Below are 18,686 nucleotides of genomic sequence, written 5' to 3' on the forward strand. Positions count from 1 at the left end.
TGAAGCTCGTGTATGTCCATAGTACATTAAACTCCATGACTGTTTTAACTACTCTTACATGTCCTATTGTCCATCATGGCAAATATTTATGATGAAAAGGGGTTTTGATATAGGAATAGTGAACATAATTATTGGTGAAACTAAACTGAACATTTGTTTTTAGATATTTGTGAGTAGTATGACGAGTAATTCATGTGTGACTAGTATCTGATATGTCCCTGCAAGTGTAAAAGCTGATCATTGTTTTTGTAATGAAGGAAAACACAGAGGAACAAAGAGGAACTTACAAAATACTGGATGGATTAAAGCCAGACCTATGTGCTCACTCTTGACTTTCCTGTCAGCATGGAAATAGCGTATGTGGTTTTTAACATTGTGGGAAAGAATTCATTTCACAGTTTTTGAGTTGATGCGTCTTTATTACTAAACCTGTGACGTAAGAAGGAGTAATAAAGGAGTAACTTTGAAAAGCTAGCTATGAAACAAGTAGCAAACTGTATTGTGTGGTTCTATAAAGATATATACATACAATATTATTTTATATATATATATATATCTATATCTATAACTTCTTATATCTATATATATATATATATATATTATATAATATATATATTTTATATATATATATATATATATATAACATCCATTAGTAGTAAAATATTAAAGTGTAGTATAAAGGAAGAAACTGAAAATTGTGTGTAGGGCTCTGTGCTATTTCACATTTAAAACCACATTAATAACGGTGCTGTTATTTTGGTTTCCATGTAAAGCAGCACCTGTTGTGGTGTGTGATGTTTGTGTGCGTGTGTGTACATTCCTGTGTACCAAATAATACCAAATAAATGGTAGTATCATGATCAAACCTTCCTGAAATATCACTTTTAGTGCTAACATTTACTAAAGTTGCCTTGGATCAAACCTGAATTCAGTTTTAATGTGCAGCATTTTTTAAAAATAATTTTTGATCCAACTCACCTGTCGATAAGATTTTCTGCAGCATAAGAACTTTGTACGTGTAAGTGAGTGTTTCCTGCTAGGTGTTGTTATCAAAATGAAACTGCTAATGGAGTGTTATCGTCACACTAATACCAATATGACAATAGCAAATGTTGGCTGTATTGTTACCGTATCTTAACGTTTCACCATAGTATATTGTACAACTGACCGGTGTGTGTTCGTGTGTTTGCAAGGGATCTAGAGGTATGTCATGTTTACGCAGACATTTCACAGGGTGAGGCAGGTTCAGACTTGCTGCTTAAACCAGAAGTAGAGAGGGAAATCTAGAACCGTGGGAATAGGAGCAGAGGGACACCGGCTTTTTACAGCTCTGAAATCAATCCTCACACCACAGAAAAAGACTCTGGAGCAGAAGTCAATAATTTGGACTGAATCTGGTTACCAGAAATGTAAGCAAAATGATTCAGTCTTTTTGTTTTTCTTCATGCGGCTCTTAGAGAGCTCTACATAACTCTGTTGCCTGCATCTGGAGTCTTCTTTTTTTGTTTGAAAGGTAGAAGGGCTTTCTTCTCAGCAGAGGATATACAGAATCAGCCGTCTCTGTGGGATATTCCCTTGATCTCAGATTACCATGCTGTCCGAGGACTCATCTCCTGCTCTCCAAACCACTGTTGACATGTGCTGCACCTCTTTATCCTCTAGCCCCTCTTCCACTAAGGCTGATGAGATGCAAAAAGAACAAACTCCACTGGTCCCACCTCGCATCAAGACACCCCAAACACCAGAAAACGCACAACAGTCAACGCAACCCGAAATTCACCTGGTACTGCCCTCTAAGACGGTCCCCCAACCTCCCAGAGAGTCCAGTAAGTAGTATATTCTGCATATGCTTTTTATATATGCACAGGCGCAAATATTACATGCCTTTTTGTGTTTTAAAGGATGGTCACATATGCAGGAAAAACCTATGTGCATCACACAATCGAGTGAGGATTAAACCAGATATCATTTTTATTGTTACATTCAATGTTTGTCTAGAAAAACACATTGTGTGTGTTCATAAAGCCTGTCAAACCTTTTAAATTATCTACCTGAGGTGACACATCCGTCTGATAAAACATGTTGAATACATTTGAAACCAACACTGTTTAGATAGGCTACTGAGCAGTATTTCATAAAGGGAGATTACCAGTTAATGCAGGTGTATTCAAGTATATGAGGACATTTTTTTTGACAAATTTAATTTCTGTAAAGCAGTTTTAAATCAACTTAAGTTGCCGTGGAAATTTCAGCTTAGCCTGCCTCCAATCAGGCCGGTTTTGAAGCCTACAGATCGAAACTCTGTGTTACCTTCAAAGTTCCTCCTCTGCAGTACCTCTTTACCGCTGTGAACACAATACAGTACAGTGTAGCCACAGTCAAACTGCAGCACACGTCTGATTAATCATCATTTGGGCTGCAGTTATTTCACAAATGTATAACTCAGACTTTAAACAGGTATCTTCACAGTATTTCCTGCTTAAGTCTACTTTTACTTACCTGTACCTGAGTTCCTGCATTTATGTTATTAAAAGAGCAAATAGATCATTTGGACCTATAACTATAGCCTCAAAGTAATAGTTGCATTTTCACTTATGTCACAATTATTAAACATTTGAAATGCTGTATAAAATTAAAGAAATGAAAACGGACAGTGTAGTAGTTTAAAGCCTTATTTTCACAGGACCAGTATTACCAGGGGACCTTATTAGAAACTACGCCCCCACATCTATGTTTCATGCGGTGCATTTACACAGGTTAAGTGATGTCTGTATTATACTTGAATTCTGTTCCCCTGGAGATGATATCACATAACATAGCCTCCTACCAAATAACCATTGAGCCTCCTGAAAGATAAAAATGTATTCTCTATAAATGTCCTCCATAAATTTCAACTGGAGGCAGAAAAAGAGTACAGGATTAAGATCACAGACCTGCGCATTTATTACAAATTGCTTCCAGGTAAAACTAGTCCTGTGCAAATAGGGCTTTATAACTAAAAGAGAAACATGAATATGCTGATTATCTTGTTTAAGCACTGCAGCTTTCTGTTATATCCCTGCTTTCTTTATTGTGAGTTCATGTGATGTATGCTTAACGTCTCAGATCTCTTTTTGAAGGTCATTAGTCTGCATCTATTAAACCAGATTTAAATTAGCCTGATCAAGTTAGACCTGAGTTGAATTTTGTTACAGGTGGTTCAGGTATGAGGCTTACTTGAACCTGGCATTGCCTCTCCTGACAATGACATTGTTCCAACTTGTTATTGTTTACTGTAGGGTGTTCTGGAAGGAATATGACTCAATGCATAATATGTGTCATTTTATTATTTGTCGCTCAACCTGAAAAACTCGTTTTTAAGTCAGCGAGAGAATCAGACACTGACAATCTGGTATCTTGTTATATGCTCAGTAACTCATAGCATTTAGTTTTCCACATGCACACAGATAAACAAAGATAATTATGTGGAAATAGATGACTTAAGCAACTGGTAAAACCAGTGTTGTGCTTTTCATTGTATCCATGTTCCCTGTTCTTCTCATTCAGCAGATTCTAGCTGACTTTTAGTAACCCTCAGAGAAAGGATGCACGTAGCTCAAGTAAAATCAAAATTCAACATTCATTCTGTGGATTTTTTATATATATATATATATATAAGCTATACGACTACATTTGTTCTCATCGTCTACTCCCTCCCTCAGGGTTGGATTCACTGGATGATGATTCTGATGACTACGAGAGTCCAGACTTGTTTTACCCCAGTGTTCATCGAATAAGCACATCAGACAGGGTAAGTGAAAGTGTTTCCTTCTTTTGCACTCTTCTTCCTTTTCTCCTCTTGCACAATGTGATTGCCAGCTGTCTCCTCCTTATAGGATATGTCCCTGCAAGTGCCCAGACAACCAAAGGGACGGTACAGTTCTTTGTGCAGCGATGATGAGCTGTTGGATGATGATGAGTGAGTCATGCATCCACACACAAACAAACCATTAACACAAGCCCAGAAACTCACACTCAGGCTGTACAATAGAGAGACGCCAGCGAGCAAACCACAGAGACAGAGCTGACTTTTGTAGTCAGTACATTGCTGACCATGGTAGTCCAAATATAGCTTCAAAATAAGGTTGGGGGGCGGAGTTGTTTAGCCCATGTACAAAGGCTCAGTCCTTGCTGTACCGGCCCAGGTTTTGAATTCAACCTGCGGCCCTTTGCTGCATGTCATTCCCCATCTCTCTCTCTCCCCATATTCCTGTCACTCTTCAGCTGTCTCTATCCAATAAAAGCTTGAAAAGGCCCTCAAAAAATCTTAAAATAATTAAATAAATAAAAATAAAAATAAATAAATAAGGTTGGTAAGGTTTTAAGTTTTCATCAGTAATTCAATATCTGGATGCTCTCAGGCTTTGTTGGCTCATTGAATAGACTGTGTGAGTTGTGTAATCCTTCAAGACAGGTTTGATCACTTTACATAACACAGTATGTATAACCAAACTATTTCCCCCATTTCACAAATGATTGAAGCTTCATGCACACTTTTAACATTTGCTATCCTACAGTTAATTCATGTTAAAGTTTGTCAGCTCTCCAAGCTTTATAAGAGTGCCCCTTTAATCAGTACATATCATATATATCATATTTATATCAGTTGTAGGCATCACATTAGTGTTGGAATGCATTTGAACACAAAAATGTTGATGCATTGTTTGTCCTGCTTCATTCCAATAGTAAACCGAACCCACTATTAGTATGTAGAGGCAAGTGTACAAGAGGTTTAGAAAGCTTTTTCAAAGCACTGACTGGAGCTTAAATTCTAGACAGTCAGGAAAGTTTATAAGAATAATGAATTTGAATAATCTATTAACATGGCTGCTCTGATCAGTCAACACAAGCGATCACAAACAGAAACGTATTTATTGTGCCCTGCAGAATTTGTGCTGTGAATTTGTGATTTTCTGTCAGATGTTCAATGGTTATTGTGCCATATTACTTGTGAATATATTTGTTATTTGAATGTTTGTGTGCTTATTTTTGTGCATCCAAAGGCCTACCGAATGGCCGGTTGTGAACCTCAGTAACCTGCAAGGCAGCGTCTACCTGCCAAACGACGGCAGACTGTCTTCAGTTGCCAAGGAAGACAGCTCTCATCTTGCTGCTGTCATCAAGATGGGCTGGCTGGATAAGAATCCTCCACAGGGGTATGAATGACAGCACGTACACACATATGCACACAAGCTGAGGTTCTGCTATAAAAGGGCAATACACAGTACTGCACAGACATCTGCTGTGTACATGACATCAATGTATGGTCTCACTGTGGGCTGTTTCCCAAAACAAATATAACAAAGTACACACAGTATACAGCTGGTTTTAGATGCAGTATTCAGAAAACTATCAGTAATTCCAATTAAATTGTAATAAAAAATCAAAATACTACTCAGTTTAACAATGCTCTAGCCTAGTATTACAGTAAAAGGAGTATGTGCTTCATGTTTTTGAACATCATGTTTATGTGTGTGTGTGTGTGTGTGTGTGTGTGTGTGTGTGTGTGTGTGTGTGTGTGTGTGTTCTCATACACAGGGCCCTTTATTATCAGAGACGATGGGTAAAGCTGGATGTTGACTACCTGAGATACTTTGACAATGAGAAGGTAATAACAAACATGAACTCGATCACATTAGTTGCTCTTACTGGAAATGTACATCAACAATGAAACATAAGTGTTGTGTAAGCGCCACTGAATCGTCCATTTCAGTCCACACCAGCCCCGACTTATGTAAGACCGTCACTGTCATCAGTCAGCTGCCGAGGAGCTGAAAGCCAGCCAAATTGTCACCACGACTGACTGACAGCAGAAGTCCCTGAACAAAAATAGCTTCCAGTTTTCATTTCGTTATTTTTTTCCCTGCTTTCTGTATGGATAGTCAATTATAAACACTGATGCATTACAAACGATTTTCTGACTCACATGAACAAACACTTCCTGCATATCTATGTCATGGTTTATAACAGAGTAGTTGTTGCTGTGTGTGGTGTGTTGCAGGAGGTGTATTCTAAGGGGATCATCTCTACTGCCTTCATGACTAATGTGTCAAGTGTGGGAGAGCTCAAGTTTGAGGTCGTGACAAACAACCGAACATTTATCTTCAGAGCTGAAAGTGAAGGTCTGTCTGTTTTTTGACTGGTCATCACACACACACAGAATAATATGTCACAAATTTGCCTGCACACTGGTTCACATGTAACACACTTTTCATTCATCCATGTGTTTATGCATCCATCAAGCTGAGAGAAACGAGTGGGTGACTGTACTACAGGACTGCACCAGGGGGCGCCGTCCTCGCAGCACCATAAGCCCAAGCTCACCTTTGACCCCAGACTTTCAGGGCTATCTGGAGCTCAGAGGGTTACGCTCCAAACTTTATACTGTTGTTGCCTCAGATAAAGTCTACCTCTACAAAAACATAGAGGTAAGGGCTCTTTGTACATAGAAGTATATCAGTAGAAACTTGAATGTGAATAATATTTTAGCTTTTCTTTCAAACATAACAGTGTGAAACTAATGAATCATATCTAAGTTTAAATTTGTAAATATTAAAAGAAACAGTAAAGTTAATATAATATAACAATTTTAAAGGAATTTAGACTGGAAAATAAAACAGTGTTCTTCTTTTTTTCTTCCAGGACTATCGTATAGGAGTGGGCATCACATCTATTGAGATGAACGTAGGGAATGTTAAAGAGACAGATCGTCGTACTTTTGATCTCACCACGCCTTACCGCATATTCAGGTACTGCATGTACAGTCAATTTTTGGCCTTTTTTTCATCTCAGATAGGTTTATCTTATCCTATCAAGATTTAAGTACAAAGGTAAATCGTTCTTCATTCTTTTTAAGCCAGTCAGGCTGAGTTAGTCTTGGTGCTAGGATACTAACAGGAAATTAGATCATGTTCTCAGGCCTCAGCTGGACATCTTTTGCGAATGTGAAAAGCCCTTTGTGTGAGTGTGTTTGTGGGTATGAAGAAGAGTGAGGGAGATGTGTGTATGTGTTGGTGTGGTGTGTGTGGTCTCTTGGCTGACAGTGCACAGCCTGCAGTGCAAGAGCTCAGCTTGACAGGATGGGAAATCTGAAAAGGCTTGTGTGTTTTGTATAAGAGTCGGATTGTGTGTCAGTGTGTGTCTTAGTCTAAGTGTGCATTTTTGCGCCTCTGACCATTTGAGATGTGTGTGTATGTAAGTGTTTGTTTCTCTGTGTGTGTGTATTTTAAGGACAGAGAGAACCATCATGTTGTTAACACACGAGAAGAGGAAGGAGTCGGACATTCAAGTCTGCGTCAAACCACAAATCTGTCTGTGTGTGTGTATTTTTGTATAGTTTCCAGTCTTTTACTCAGGTATATTTAGCAAATCAAAAGCAGTGTAGAGTCAGTACTTTGGGCTCATAGGCATAAGGAAACACTTAAACACAGTCACACAGGGCAAATAGGCGGTCTCATTTTTTTCCCTCGGTAGTTGTTATCGACACCATCATGTCGGCAGTAACACTCGGCCGCGTGTTTGTCTCTCTGCGCAGTTTCATCGCAGAGTCAGAGCAGCTGCGAGAGCAGTGGGTGGACGCCATGCGGGATGCAATAGGTGAGGCTTTGTCGAATAGAGAGGTGGCAGAGCGGATCTGGGCGGAGCCGAGCAACAGCCTCTGTGCCGACTGCGGGGCTCCCAAGCCAGAGTGGGCTGCCATAAACTTGTGTGTGGTGGTCTGCAAACGATGCGCAGGTTTGTACATTTTCATATGATCATATTATTTTTTTTATGTCTTTTAAAATGTGTTTTTATTTTACATTGACAGTAACAGAGATGTAAACCAAAAATCAACTAGCCTGGTGTGAAAACCTATTAGTGGTTACAGCCAACTTTCTGTAGAATTTTCTCCACTGTTGGGATGTAATGTGTCTTTTAAAACGTGCCTGTGTGTGTTTCAGGAGAACACAGAGGACTGGGTCCTAGCATCTCAAAGGTTCGTAGCCTGAAGATGGACAGGAAAGTCTGGACAGAGGAGCTTATACAGGTAAACACACACACACAGAATCTATCTAACAGTTTGTGAAACCTAGGTGGAGGTTTTTCATACAGAAAAATAATGTTTATATATAAAATGTAAGGTGTCCCTACAGGGATATAAACTGGCTAGTGAATTTAGCTTCTTAAACCCAGATAGAGATGCAAATGAATTTATACTGAGTACACTAATTTATGAAGCAGTGGTTGTTGGTGCTGTTGTAATAGCTAATATTAGCAACACAGTCAAACATGATTCAATGAAAGTAGTAGTACTACAAATGTGCAGGCAAACCTGCTCATAGTATATTGTTACACACACTTCCCACCCTTCAAAATGTGGAAATACTTTAACCAAACCCTACCTGTGATGCAGGTGTTCCTGTTGCTAGGCAACGAGCGGGCAAACACTTTCTGGGCGGCTAACGTCCCACCAAGCGAAGCTTTGACACCCTCTAGTTGCAGCGAAGAGAGACGGCGCTTCATCACCAACAAATACCGCCAGGGCAAATACAGGAAGTACCACCCTCTGTACGGAAACCAGAAAGAGCTCAACAATGTAAGTTGAAATTACTGTTTTGACTGTTTTGCTTTTTGTCTGTGTTACCCTTATGTTTGGGATTAAATGTACACACTGTAATGATGTTAGTCAACGTGCCTTGGGAAATGAAGGCTGTCCTACCTAAGGAGGGTTTAGAAGCAATGAGATGGTTGGTTTAGCAATCCACTATGACTAAATAGTCTTTTTAGCCCATCATGCTGACTTTATTCTTTTGGTTACTTTCGGACACCTATTGCTGCTGCTGAATGTAACGTCCACTGGTCCTTTTGCCACATAATGCAGTTTCTTTTGAGCTTTCAGCAGTCTCATGTCTCATAGAAGGTCAGGCTTGGTTGTGACTGGATTTTGCAAGTGCACATGCATATACACACACCGTCTGCTCAGGCCGTGACTAAGATACCATGAATAAAGAAGTGTCTATACATTCTGTATGTTTTAGTCCATTCAGTGTTTGTTCTTGTACTGACCTGTTAGAGTGACTGACGGAGAGATAGACAACAGAACAGATGTTTCTGATGGAGTCAGTTTAAAAAGAAGATTAAAAAACAACTTAGACCCTTGATGTAAGCGCACTTTTTTAGCGGCAGCAAAGGCGAGCATTTCATCCTTTTTAAACAAATGTGAAATCACCCAGCACACTCATTTTAAAAGTTTGAAATAGCAAGTATGTTATTTCACATCCCTTCAGTCACTGACTCTAAAGTAGCTAGTCTACAGTTAACTCTTTCAGTAGCTCATGTTGTTCTCCTCTCCCAGCTTGTTGATTCAGGCTCAGGCATATTTGTCATTTTACTCTAAAGTGTGGCAGTTGGTGTGAAACTCATGTTCCTTCATTACATAAGCTGGCCGTCCAATGTGTTAAAGTACAGTCTGTCTGTTGCAATAATCTTATCAACTGACGGTCAGTTCCAACGAAATGAAACAGGTTGTGATAGTAATGCAAGCTAAAAACTAATTCCTGGCTTGTCTCTGAGTCACCAGCGTTTGCAAAACATTTTAAGCTCATACGGTACTCGTGGCGTTACAGTATTTCTAGACAATTGCCCTGTCAGGACGGACGGCAGCATCTTGTCCATGAGTCTTTGTCAGCAGAGGTGCAGATATAACATCTACCTGTGTGCTCTCATCCTAATTAAGTCAGAAGCAGGACATCTCTCAGAAATGTCTAGAGTGCAGGATTTTGCATGTGTGCCATTTGCTGTGCTCCACTGTGCGCGGTAAATGTCTTAGTGTTTCAGTCCCAGCTCGGTCAAACATTAGCTGCTTAAACCACTTACCACAAACAATGTGGACTGCTCACAGACACACTGAGTGTGTTAGTGAGTCACATTTAGCACCTGACTGAGTTCTATTTTTCTTCCCCGAAGCATTCAAGCTCGTCACCGTGTGTGCGTGTGAATCACTTTGTTAGGGATGTGCAGAGATAAAGGAAGTTGCCTTATTGCCACACACACAAACCAATCGCCAACTGCTTTTTTTGGTTTAAAAACACATTTGTTCAGCAGCTTGTCCTCCCTTCTTTACTCAGCCCTCCTCCATGATGACTCTATCTCTTTTTTTCCTGTTACTATTTTCTGTCTTGAGAATGTTATCTCTCAGTTTTCTGTCTTTGTTCCTGTGCAGAACTTCCCCTTATTTAAAATAGATATTTGCTGATCTACCTGTTCTGCTCTGTCTCAAATACGTCTTCAGTTCTGTGTTGCTACACTTTCCACTTTGGGTGTGTCTTCAAAAAAAAATAATGCTCTCTGCAATGTGTTTGTGTTAACCATGAAGTTACTGTGTGTGGCAATGCAGTTGACAGTTTGTTGTGTGTGTGTGTGTGTGTCCTTGAGTGTGAAGTTTGGGTACCAAGTGAGTACATGTGTCTTGGGTGACATTCATATTTATTTTATCTAGTCCTGTCTTTTTATCCCCACTTTTCTGTTTCCTTTCTTCTTTGTTTTTCCTGGCTGTGACATCATTACTCACTGCTTTAGCAGGAATGTGCTGTAACTCCGCCTCCACCCTCTCTTCTCCTCCTCTCCCCCTCATTGTTTGGCTGGGACTGCTGAAGAAAGTTCTCTTCACTGCTGGCTCTTTTTCTAATTTGTAAGTGGCTAGTATTTTCTTAACCTTCTGCCAGACTGAAGCAGCGCGAACTAGGTATCTGTATCTATAACTTTGTTGACTGACATTCAAACTGAGGAGTGATTGAAAGGAACTGAGAAGTTACAGGTAAGACTGTGTTGTTCTGGTTAGCTATAGGAGAGGGTAGTGAAAGTGTGTTGTCTGTCTGCATCTGTCTTAGATGTAGAATATTTCTGTAAAGAAAGCGAGCGTGAATGTGTTTTAATGGCGGTAGATTAGTGTGAGTATAGGAATGTGTGTCAGTGAGCACATTAGAGTGATTGTGTGTCAGTATGTATGTTTTTCACTGGAGTGGGCTGAGATATGTTAACATGCATATTTATGTGTGTGTGTGTGTAGGCATGTTTGAGCGGCTTTTTTGCATTTTTGGTCTGTATTACTCTCTGTGTGTGTCCATGTGTTCTCTGTGTACTCAGATAGTTAGATGATAGGCTCACCTCTGTCAATGGACATCATTGTCTCCCTCACTCCGTCCCTTCCTGCTTTGTCCCCCCCTCTCTCTCTGTCTCTCTCTCTTCGCCTTTTGCACTCTTTCATCCCTCTTTTGCACTCGGTAGTCAACTGTTGATGTTTTCAGCAGCATTTTCATTAATTTTTTTCTCTTGGAAGAACATAATGTTCAAAAAATGTGTTTGAGCTCCAGGGAAACAGGTTTGTCTACAGTGTTTCAAGCATTTCTTCATTCTTATGTTTTTATGTTACACTGATACATTTCCACTTTCAAAGCCTTTTGATTGACATCAGAAATACCTTGTTGAGAAGTTTGTTGATTTATGTGTTTGTGAGAGGGCAAAGAGGAGTTTGGAGCATAAAGAGATGTCTGACAGAGAAATGCACAATATAGCATCGAGTTGTTCAACACAGAGAGAAGTGTTGAGAAGTTTGAGCTCATACTATCATGCATCTCTGTTCCATTCATTAAATCTCAACCATCTGTTTGGCCGTAACCTATTCACTGTTATGATCTCTGTTATGATTAGATTACATGTCACATTTTTGTTATGAGCATAAAAAGTTACCATCCTCCCACCTGGGCTGCTACTACTACTACCGAGGACTTTTTTAGCTTGTATTTGTTGTGTTGAGGTTGCTGGTGACAATCAGTGTGTTATTGGTACTTATTATAGCAAACTGACATAGCTGAAAGGCAGTAGTAAAAGCTCTTTATAGGCTTGTTTTTGTGCTTTAAAAGTTTTGGAAAGTGGCTTCCATAGAAGAAATGCTCCATCTCTCTTTCCCTTTCTTTCTGTTCATTCTTTGCTGTTGCTCTTTTGTCTCATCTTTCTTTCTTCTTCCAACTGGGTGCTCTTATCTCCTCATTCACACTGCACTGTAGGATTTGAGGTCATAAATCCTTTTCAGTGTTCAGTGAGGTGGGATTTGCTTTCTTGTTTATTTCCCTTTGCTTTTCTTTTCTTCAAAATGTTTCTGGTATTTGTCTGCGTCATATTCACTCTTCTCTTCCCATTTTTTCATCGTTCTATATTTTCACCTCCGTCTCTCTCTCTCTCTCTCTCTCTTTCTGTAAACTGTTGCTGGTGAGGTAATGATGGAACATATGCGGATAACTGCTCTTTCTCATCTGGATTTAATATATGGACGGCGTACACACACACATATAAATGTGGGTGTATCTTCTGGTTGGTCGTTTAGTGTGCGCCGAAATGGACAAAGCAGATTTCGGCTGCATTTGTTCATGTCTGTGTGTCTACACTTAGGGCGTCTGAGTAAATTGTGTTGATTTTGTAGCCAAGTGCAATCAGCCTCTGATTTATGTGCCTCACTAAAACGCATTTCATCTCCTTTTCACAATATTTTTCTTTCTCCTGTGCCTCTCATCTCTGTCTTTTCCTTCAATTCTGTCCCATATAACTGCAGAGGCCAGATGGAGGCCTGTGATTTTAGACACACCCAGATAAAATCTCTCTTGCGCTCTCTCTCTGGGGAAATTGGGAAAGATTCTTGAATTCCCTTCGCCTCTCTCTTTGTGTATGTGTCTCATAGGCAGCAGATGTTGGAGGGCGTGAGGTCTTCAAACACTCAAACCCATTTCCTCACTGTACTGTATACTGATTGGTTCACTTTTCTCGGTCAGAAGGCATAGGGTTGGCTATCGATACATTACAGGACACTGACCTACATGCACAACATAGCCGTCACATGTATGTCCACATGGGACAGAGGGCTGGCTTTTGTTCATTCTTACTGGAAGCTACACACATAGTCATTAGGTTTAGGAATGTGTCAACACAAAACATCACACTGCAAAGATCTGTACTTGTAGCAAAGTACTGCTTCTGACCTGCATTGTGGCTGTAGTCGAATGGCAGTATATCATGATATGGCTTGGCATGTAGCATAGTGTTAGCCTGCAAGGATTGATCTGAAGTATTGACTTTTCGGCCTTTCAGCAACAGCCAGTACAGATAAACAAGATGGTCACTGGTCAATGTGATGGTTAAAGTGGATCAAATAGGAGTCAGCAAATGGGCACTTTCTCTCATACCCTCGGTGACCTAGAACAGGCCGATGTGATGTTTTTATTTGAATTGTACTGTTACCCAAATATGAGGTTGTATTACATCTTTCTGATATGAATTCATAGTGAAGAGCCCAGTATACAATGTTAGTTCAGTTCTTTCTCATAGGGGAAAAAGGAGTTTGCAGCAACGTGAATTAAATGACAAACAGAAGCACAAGACTACAAGAACAGAGTGGAAGAATTCAGGACACGTACAATAGTTTCCCAGGCAAAGGAAATGAGAAAAGTGTCACATCCAAGCAGAGAAAGATACACAATATAAACCACTTTTTTTTTTTTCTAAGATGGCGCTATACTTCCTGTTCTGTCATGTAGGTAATCAATTAAATCTTTTGCAATCTTTTGAACCTATCGAATGATTTAGCCTCTGGGGGCAATGGCCAATGTTTCAGGGCTTCCCAGGTTGCCAGCGGATATCCGGAAAACAGATAACCTATATAAGGGGCCACGACTTCCTCTACAGTCCTATCAGTCACTTGATGCTCTAGAATGACGAGAAAGACACATATAAATAAAATAAAAAAATATCTGCTTAGCTGTTCATGATCAACTGTTTATAGAGATTACATCTTCTCACCCTCTCCTCCACTCGGATTTGTTTACTTCTTTCAGCCCTGATCACAGATGTCATTGACTGTATGCACTTAGATTTTTAAAAGGGAAGACTTCCTTTCCGATACGTGCAATGCGATCGGCTTTATTGAAACACAAAACAAGCATTCACAGAGTTTATTGAAAACATGTAGCTGCCAGTTGCGGACGGATTTTTATCAGATCTGTTTATAAACACCGTTGGATATCTGATGTAACTCAAAGTATATTTTCGAGTGTGCTCCGTATGAATCAATGAAAAGAAGCTGTAGAAAACTGACAGTCATAGCCACTGAAGTGCCATGAATGCAGCTTGAAATAACATTACCGAGCTCTGTGTACCAGCTCTATCATGTGATCCATATGATGAGATTAATGAAGTGTTTACTGTGTTCCACTCCAGATGACTGCAAGCTTTTTGTTCAGATGTCTTCAATGGTGTGTGTGTGTGTGTGGCAAGCTTTTTGTTCAGATGTCTTCAATGGTGTGTGTGTGTGTGTGTAGGGGTCTCTTGGGCAATTTTAATCTTTGTTAATTGGTTTGTTTGTGTGTGTGTGTGTGTGTGTGTGTGTGTGTGTGTGTGTGTGTGTGTGTAGAGGCTCAACAGTGCTTAAATAGAGTAGGGGCTGTCTGTATGTGTGACAGAGTGCTGTGGAATTTCTCAATCAGATCCAAAAGAGCTTATTGGTTTTAACGGAAGACAGACTCGTGTATGTGTGTGTGTGTGTGTATGTACTGTAATTGAGTTTAAGTTCCTCAGCTGTAAAAACATAGCATCCTCCTTTCCTTAGTCATAACATCTTTGCCTCCCCCACCTTCCTCTTTCTTTACAGTTGGATTTAAAGTATTTATAGTATATATATAAAATCAAAGCACCTCCAAATGACAATAAAGATCCACTTGTACACTTGTAGGAAGTAAAACAGTGGTTTTGTGTTCTCAGTGTGGAAAACTATTTTATATCAGTTTTCATTTCAGTGAAATGAAGCACAAGGTATAGACTAATCATTATAGAATAACTCAAAGTTGCTCTATTATTAAGTGTGCTTACAGTGGATTTGGAGCGCACTCAGCGACTGGCACAAGACCTAAAACACTGCGTTCATTTCCATGTAATTCAAAGTAAAACTTGGTGGCTCTAGATCAGTAGAGGACTTGCTGCCTGCACAGACACACCGAGTTTGACCTCAGCTGTTTCCTTGGAAACAAAGCTGACAGAGGACCACGTGACGTGACTAAAGCCAGGTCAGCAGCTGCATAGCCATATTACAAAAGTCATCACTTTACTATCAGTTTATGATCATTCTTACTCATTTCCCTTAGCACTTCCTTTCTCTGTCTCACTGTCCCTGCACACTTCTGTCTGCACGTTTCCCTCCTCACCATAGCACGGTTTAATGTATTAAAATAGTACAATTACTATCCAGATAGTAATCATACAATGTGTGTCTGTGTGTTTTGATTTCTTCTTCTCTCTCCCTTCTCTCTAGGCTCTATGTATAAATGTGCAGTGCAGTGATGTGCTGGAGACATTAAGCCTGATTTTCTGCGGTGCAGATGTAAATTGTTCAACTGGTATGGCAAATTGGCCCTCACCTCTCTCCCTGGCCAACGCACACTCACAACTCTTACAGGCTGAGTTAATTAGCCACAACCTTAACACAGGTATAGTATAACTTTGCATGCACAGGGGCCCTTATATAAGTTTTATATAACACATATTCCTGGCATACCCAGGAGTATTTTTGGTCGTTAGCCGTTTTCTACTTAACTTCAACAGATAGACTCCCAGTAGATGACAACCCGTATGGTAATTGTTTGTTTGTTTATTTGTTTGTTCTCCTGCAGAGCTGCCACGATCAGAGGTGGGCGGGGCTATGGAGACGAGGCATTACTCTCCACCACCTTGTGTGTCTCACAATGGCTTCCTGTTCAAGACCGCTTCCATGGCTCGGGCGATCACAGAGCGCAAGGCCAGAGAGGGTGAATTACACTAAGATATAAAGAGCACAATACAGTAAACATACAAACAAAGCTGCAGTGTCTATAGATACCATATTGTGAGATATTATTATTTGTTGCTCCTTGTAGAGTTCAGTCGTCGCTGGTGCACACTGAATGATGGAACTTTCAGCTACTATGAGAGTGACAAGAACTCGAACCCCAACGGAGCTCTGAAGGCTTCAGAGACCGTCTGTTTGGCTGTAGACGCACCTGAGAGACATGGGTACACACACACACACACACACACACACACACACACACACACACACACACACACACACACACACACCACACACACACACACATTCACACACACTCACTTCCTCCTAATGTCTCTTTCTAACCTTTAGGTATGAGCATACGTTTGAACTCTACTCCGAGTCAGAGCGCCTCTATCTATTTGGCACTGATGATCCAGACAGCCACAAGGAATGGGTCAAGTCTATTGCCAAGGTAACTGGGACAAGCACTCATTTATCTACTTCCTCCTAAGGTGGATCCTTACAGAGGGAAGATTTGTTGATTTATTTACTTTGTAGTGAAAATGGAAAGCTCTCCTACATACATAACACACATAAATGCCAAGATGGTAGGTTGATATTATATCCATGGCTCCTGGATGTCTAGCAGCAAAGACTGTATGACGCGACCCAAAGGTGAATTTGTTCCACAGTTACTGACCGCACCACTTACTCATGCAGTTCTAAAAATCGCCCCTACCATTGAGGTACAAGAGTTTTAACCTTTCTTCTAACAATTGAATTACTATTGGTTTTCACAAAGGATTTCAGATTGAAGTGATCATGATCAAAAGAGAAGGGAAACGATGACTAATGAGCAACGAATTACAAAAGCCACTATGTCCCCACTTTTTATTTGTAGAGCTTTATCCCAGCCTCTGCAGAGCCTTTACTGAGGCTGGGCTTTGATCGGATTGGAAGGCTAAAGTGTAAAGATGGCTTGAACCTCCAAACATCCAAGGTTGGTTGGTTTGCTTTGGTGGGCTCCACGCTTCATGTCTACTTTGCGGAGAGCCAGGGAGAGGAGATCCACCTCCGCAAGCTGAATGAACTCTGTGAGTGAGACACATGAACACACATGCTGTAATCTGCACATACACACAGTGACATACTGAAAGCATGGCTATCTGGAATGATCTGATTTCTGTGTAATTGTGCTTCACAGCGATTCAACAAGACAATGAGGTGCTGGTTCTGGTGGAGAGAGGCAGGTGAGAGGGGAGATTAACTACAGATTGTTTGTTACAATTGCAATGCTCAAGAGAAAAAACAATCAGTATTATAATCATGTTTTTCTCTAAAAAATGTAATTTTTATTACATTTTCCTCTTAGTCCCATGATATTTTTCCATCCTTCCTTCACTTGTTGAATGTTATTGTCTCTGTCTCTCTTTATTTAGAACTCTGTACATAGAGGGAGAGAGGAAGTTGGATTTCGCCGGCTGGTGTACGGCCATCCAGGCGGCAGCAAAGAGTGGAGGAGACACACTGAGCCAGCAGCAGCTGACGGAGACAGACATACCCGTGATAGTACACAGCTGCATCAGCTACATCACACAGTGCGGTGAGAAACCTGCAGAGATTCAAACAGACAGCGATACAAATTCATTCAAAGAGTAACAGTGTTCCCTCTGTCGCACACTGTGTCAACACACACAGGCACAGGCACGCACATATACATTCATGGCATGCTCCTTATCTCTGTCACACATATATGCCTGTATTTACATCACAGGAGGCTACAAACATATTTCTGTAAGCGGTTGTGGTCTTTCTTGCCATTTCAGTGTGCACACTTGGCAGTTTCTGTGTGTGTGTCCTCATGTGACTATAATTGCTGGAGTTCTGGCTTTGCGAGAGACCAACGGACCGCAGGACAACAAAACAACTCTGTTCCACCTCCATTTCTCCTCTTGCTTCCTCCTGGCTGCTTTTCTTTCCCTTTTCTTTGTATTCTCTTATTTATCCCTCGTTCCTCATTCTTTGTCTCTCCCACCTCCACCAGCTGACCTGATTTGTGATCTCTGTCCTTTCTGCTCTCTTACTTTTCATATTTTCCCTCTCTTACTCATACATTTACTGTCTGCATTTGTGTTTTCATATAAGCACAAGTGCGAGAGGATATGTGTGTCTGTGGGGGGCCTTCATTATGCTGATATCGTCTACTTTCCTGTTAGGAATGTTAGTCCCTCTGGTCAGATTTCTGGGAAATGGACAAAATTGACCGTCATTAACTGGTAGTCATCATTTACATGACACTTGTGTGATGTAATTATCTGTATTCAACTACAGTAATCTACTTTTTGACATATACTATTGAATATAGTAACTTCTGCTATTCTGATGTTTTGGAGCCATTACTGTAATCTATTATAGCCTGTCACAAGGAATAACATTTTAATATGGTGGCACTGGAAAGATCTGACACACAAGCTTTTAATAATGACTCACTGCTGCCAAAAGCAGCCACGAAAGCAGAACAAAAGAAAGCAAGAGTGAAGTTTTTTTTTTTTTAATGAGCAGAAGCCCTCTAGTGGACACAACTTACACTTGAGCAGTGTGTTTCACACCCAGGACATATTTAGAGACAACTGTAAGCATGTTGCTGGTATGGCACCACCACCCAACATCAGTCATGTCATAGCAGATATTTTGCTGATTTGTCAGATGATGATGGATTATACAGCATCATTGAATGGTATGTGGTATGCTTTATGTTTTCAGCAACAGAGCTTTGCTGCATTTCATTAAACAATCTCTTAGGGCACAGTTATGCAATACA

The 18,686-nt window shown here is 40.3% G+C and overlaps 1 protein-coding gene across 5 annotated transcripts in view; it reads left to right on the forward strand.

Moving 5' to 3' along the window:
- The window catches only part of arap1 (ArfGAP with RhoGAP domain, ankyrin repeat and PH domain 1), a 43,401-nt gene that overhangs the window by 13,721 nt on the left and 10,994 nt on the right, over positions 1–18,686 (forward strand). For all 5 annotated transcript variants that reach the window (XM_010732297.3, XM_010732296.3, XM_010732299.3 and 2 more), the window contains 18 exons: positions 1,663–1,826; positions 3,702–3,790; positions 3,876–3,958; positions 5,043–5,195; positions 5,578–5,647; positions 6,041–6,161; positions 6,283–6,467; positions 6,682–6,788; positions 7,574–7,773; positions 7,980–8,065; positions 8,432–8,614; positions 15,371–15,545; positions 15,729–15,863; positions 15,972–16,107; positions 16,235–16,337; positions 16,767–16,959; positions 17,070–17,115; positions 17,305–17,468. In XM_010732297.3, coding sequence (XP_010730599.3) covers positions 1,663–1,826; positions 3,702–3,790; positions 3,876–3,958; positions 5,043–5,195; positions 5,578–5,647; positions 6,041–6,161; positions 6,283–6,467; positions 6,682–6,788; positions 7,574–7,773; positions 7,980–8,065; positions 8,432–8,614; positions 15,371–15,545; positions 15,729–15,863; positions 15,972–16,107; positions 16,235–16,337; positions 16,767–16,959; positions 17,070–17,115; positions 17,305–17,468 — 2,393 coding nt within the window. The remainder of the gene's footprint in view (positions 1–1,662; positions 1,827–3,701; positions 3,791–3,875; positions 3,959–5,042; positions 5,196–5,577; positions 5,648–6,040; positions 6,162–6,282; positions 6,468–6,681; positions 6,789–7,573; positions 7,774–7,979; positions 8,066–8,431; positions 8,615–15,370; positions 15,546–15,728; positions 15,864–15,971; positions 16,108–16,234; positions 16,338–16,766; positions 16,960–17,069; positions 17,116–17,304; positions 17,469–18,686) is intronic.

This window comes from Larimichthys crocea, chromosome VII (genome assembly GCF_000972845.2).
Source record: "Larimichthys crocea isolate SSNF chromosome VII, L_crocea_2.0, whole genome shotgun sequence".
NCBI classification, from domain to species: domain Eukaryota; kingdom Metazoa; phylum Chordata; class Actinopteri; family Sciaenidae; genus Larimichthys; species Larimichthys crocea.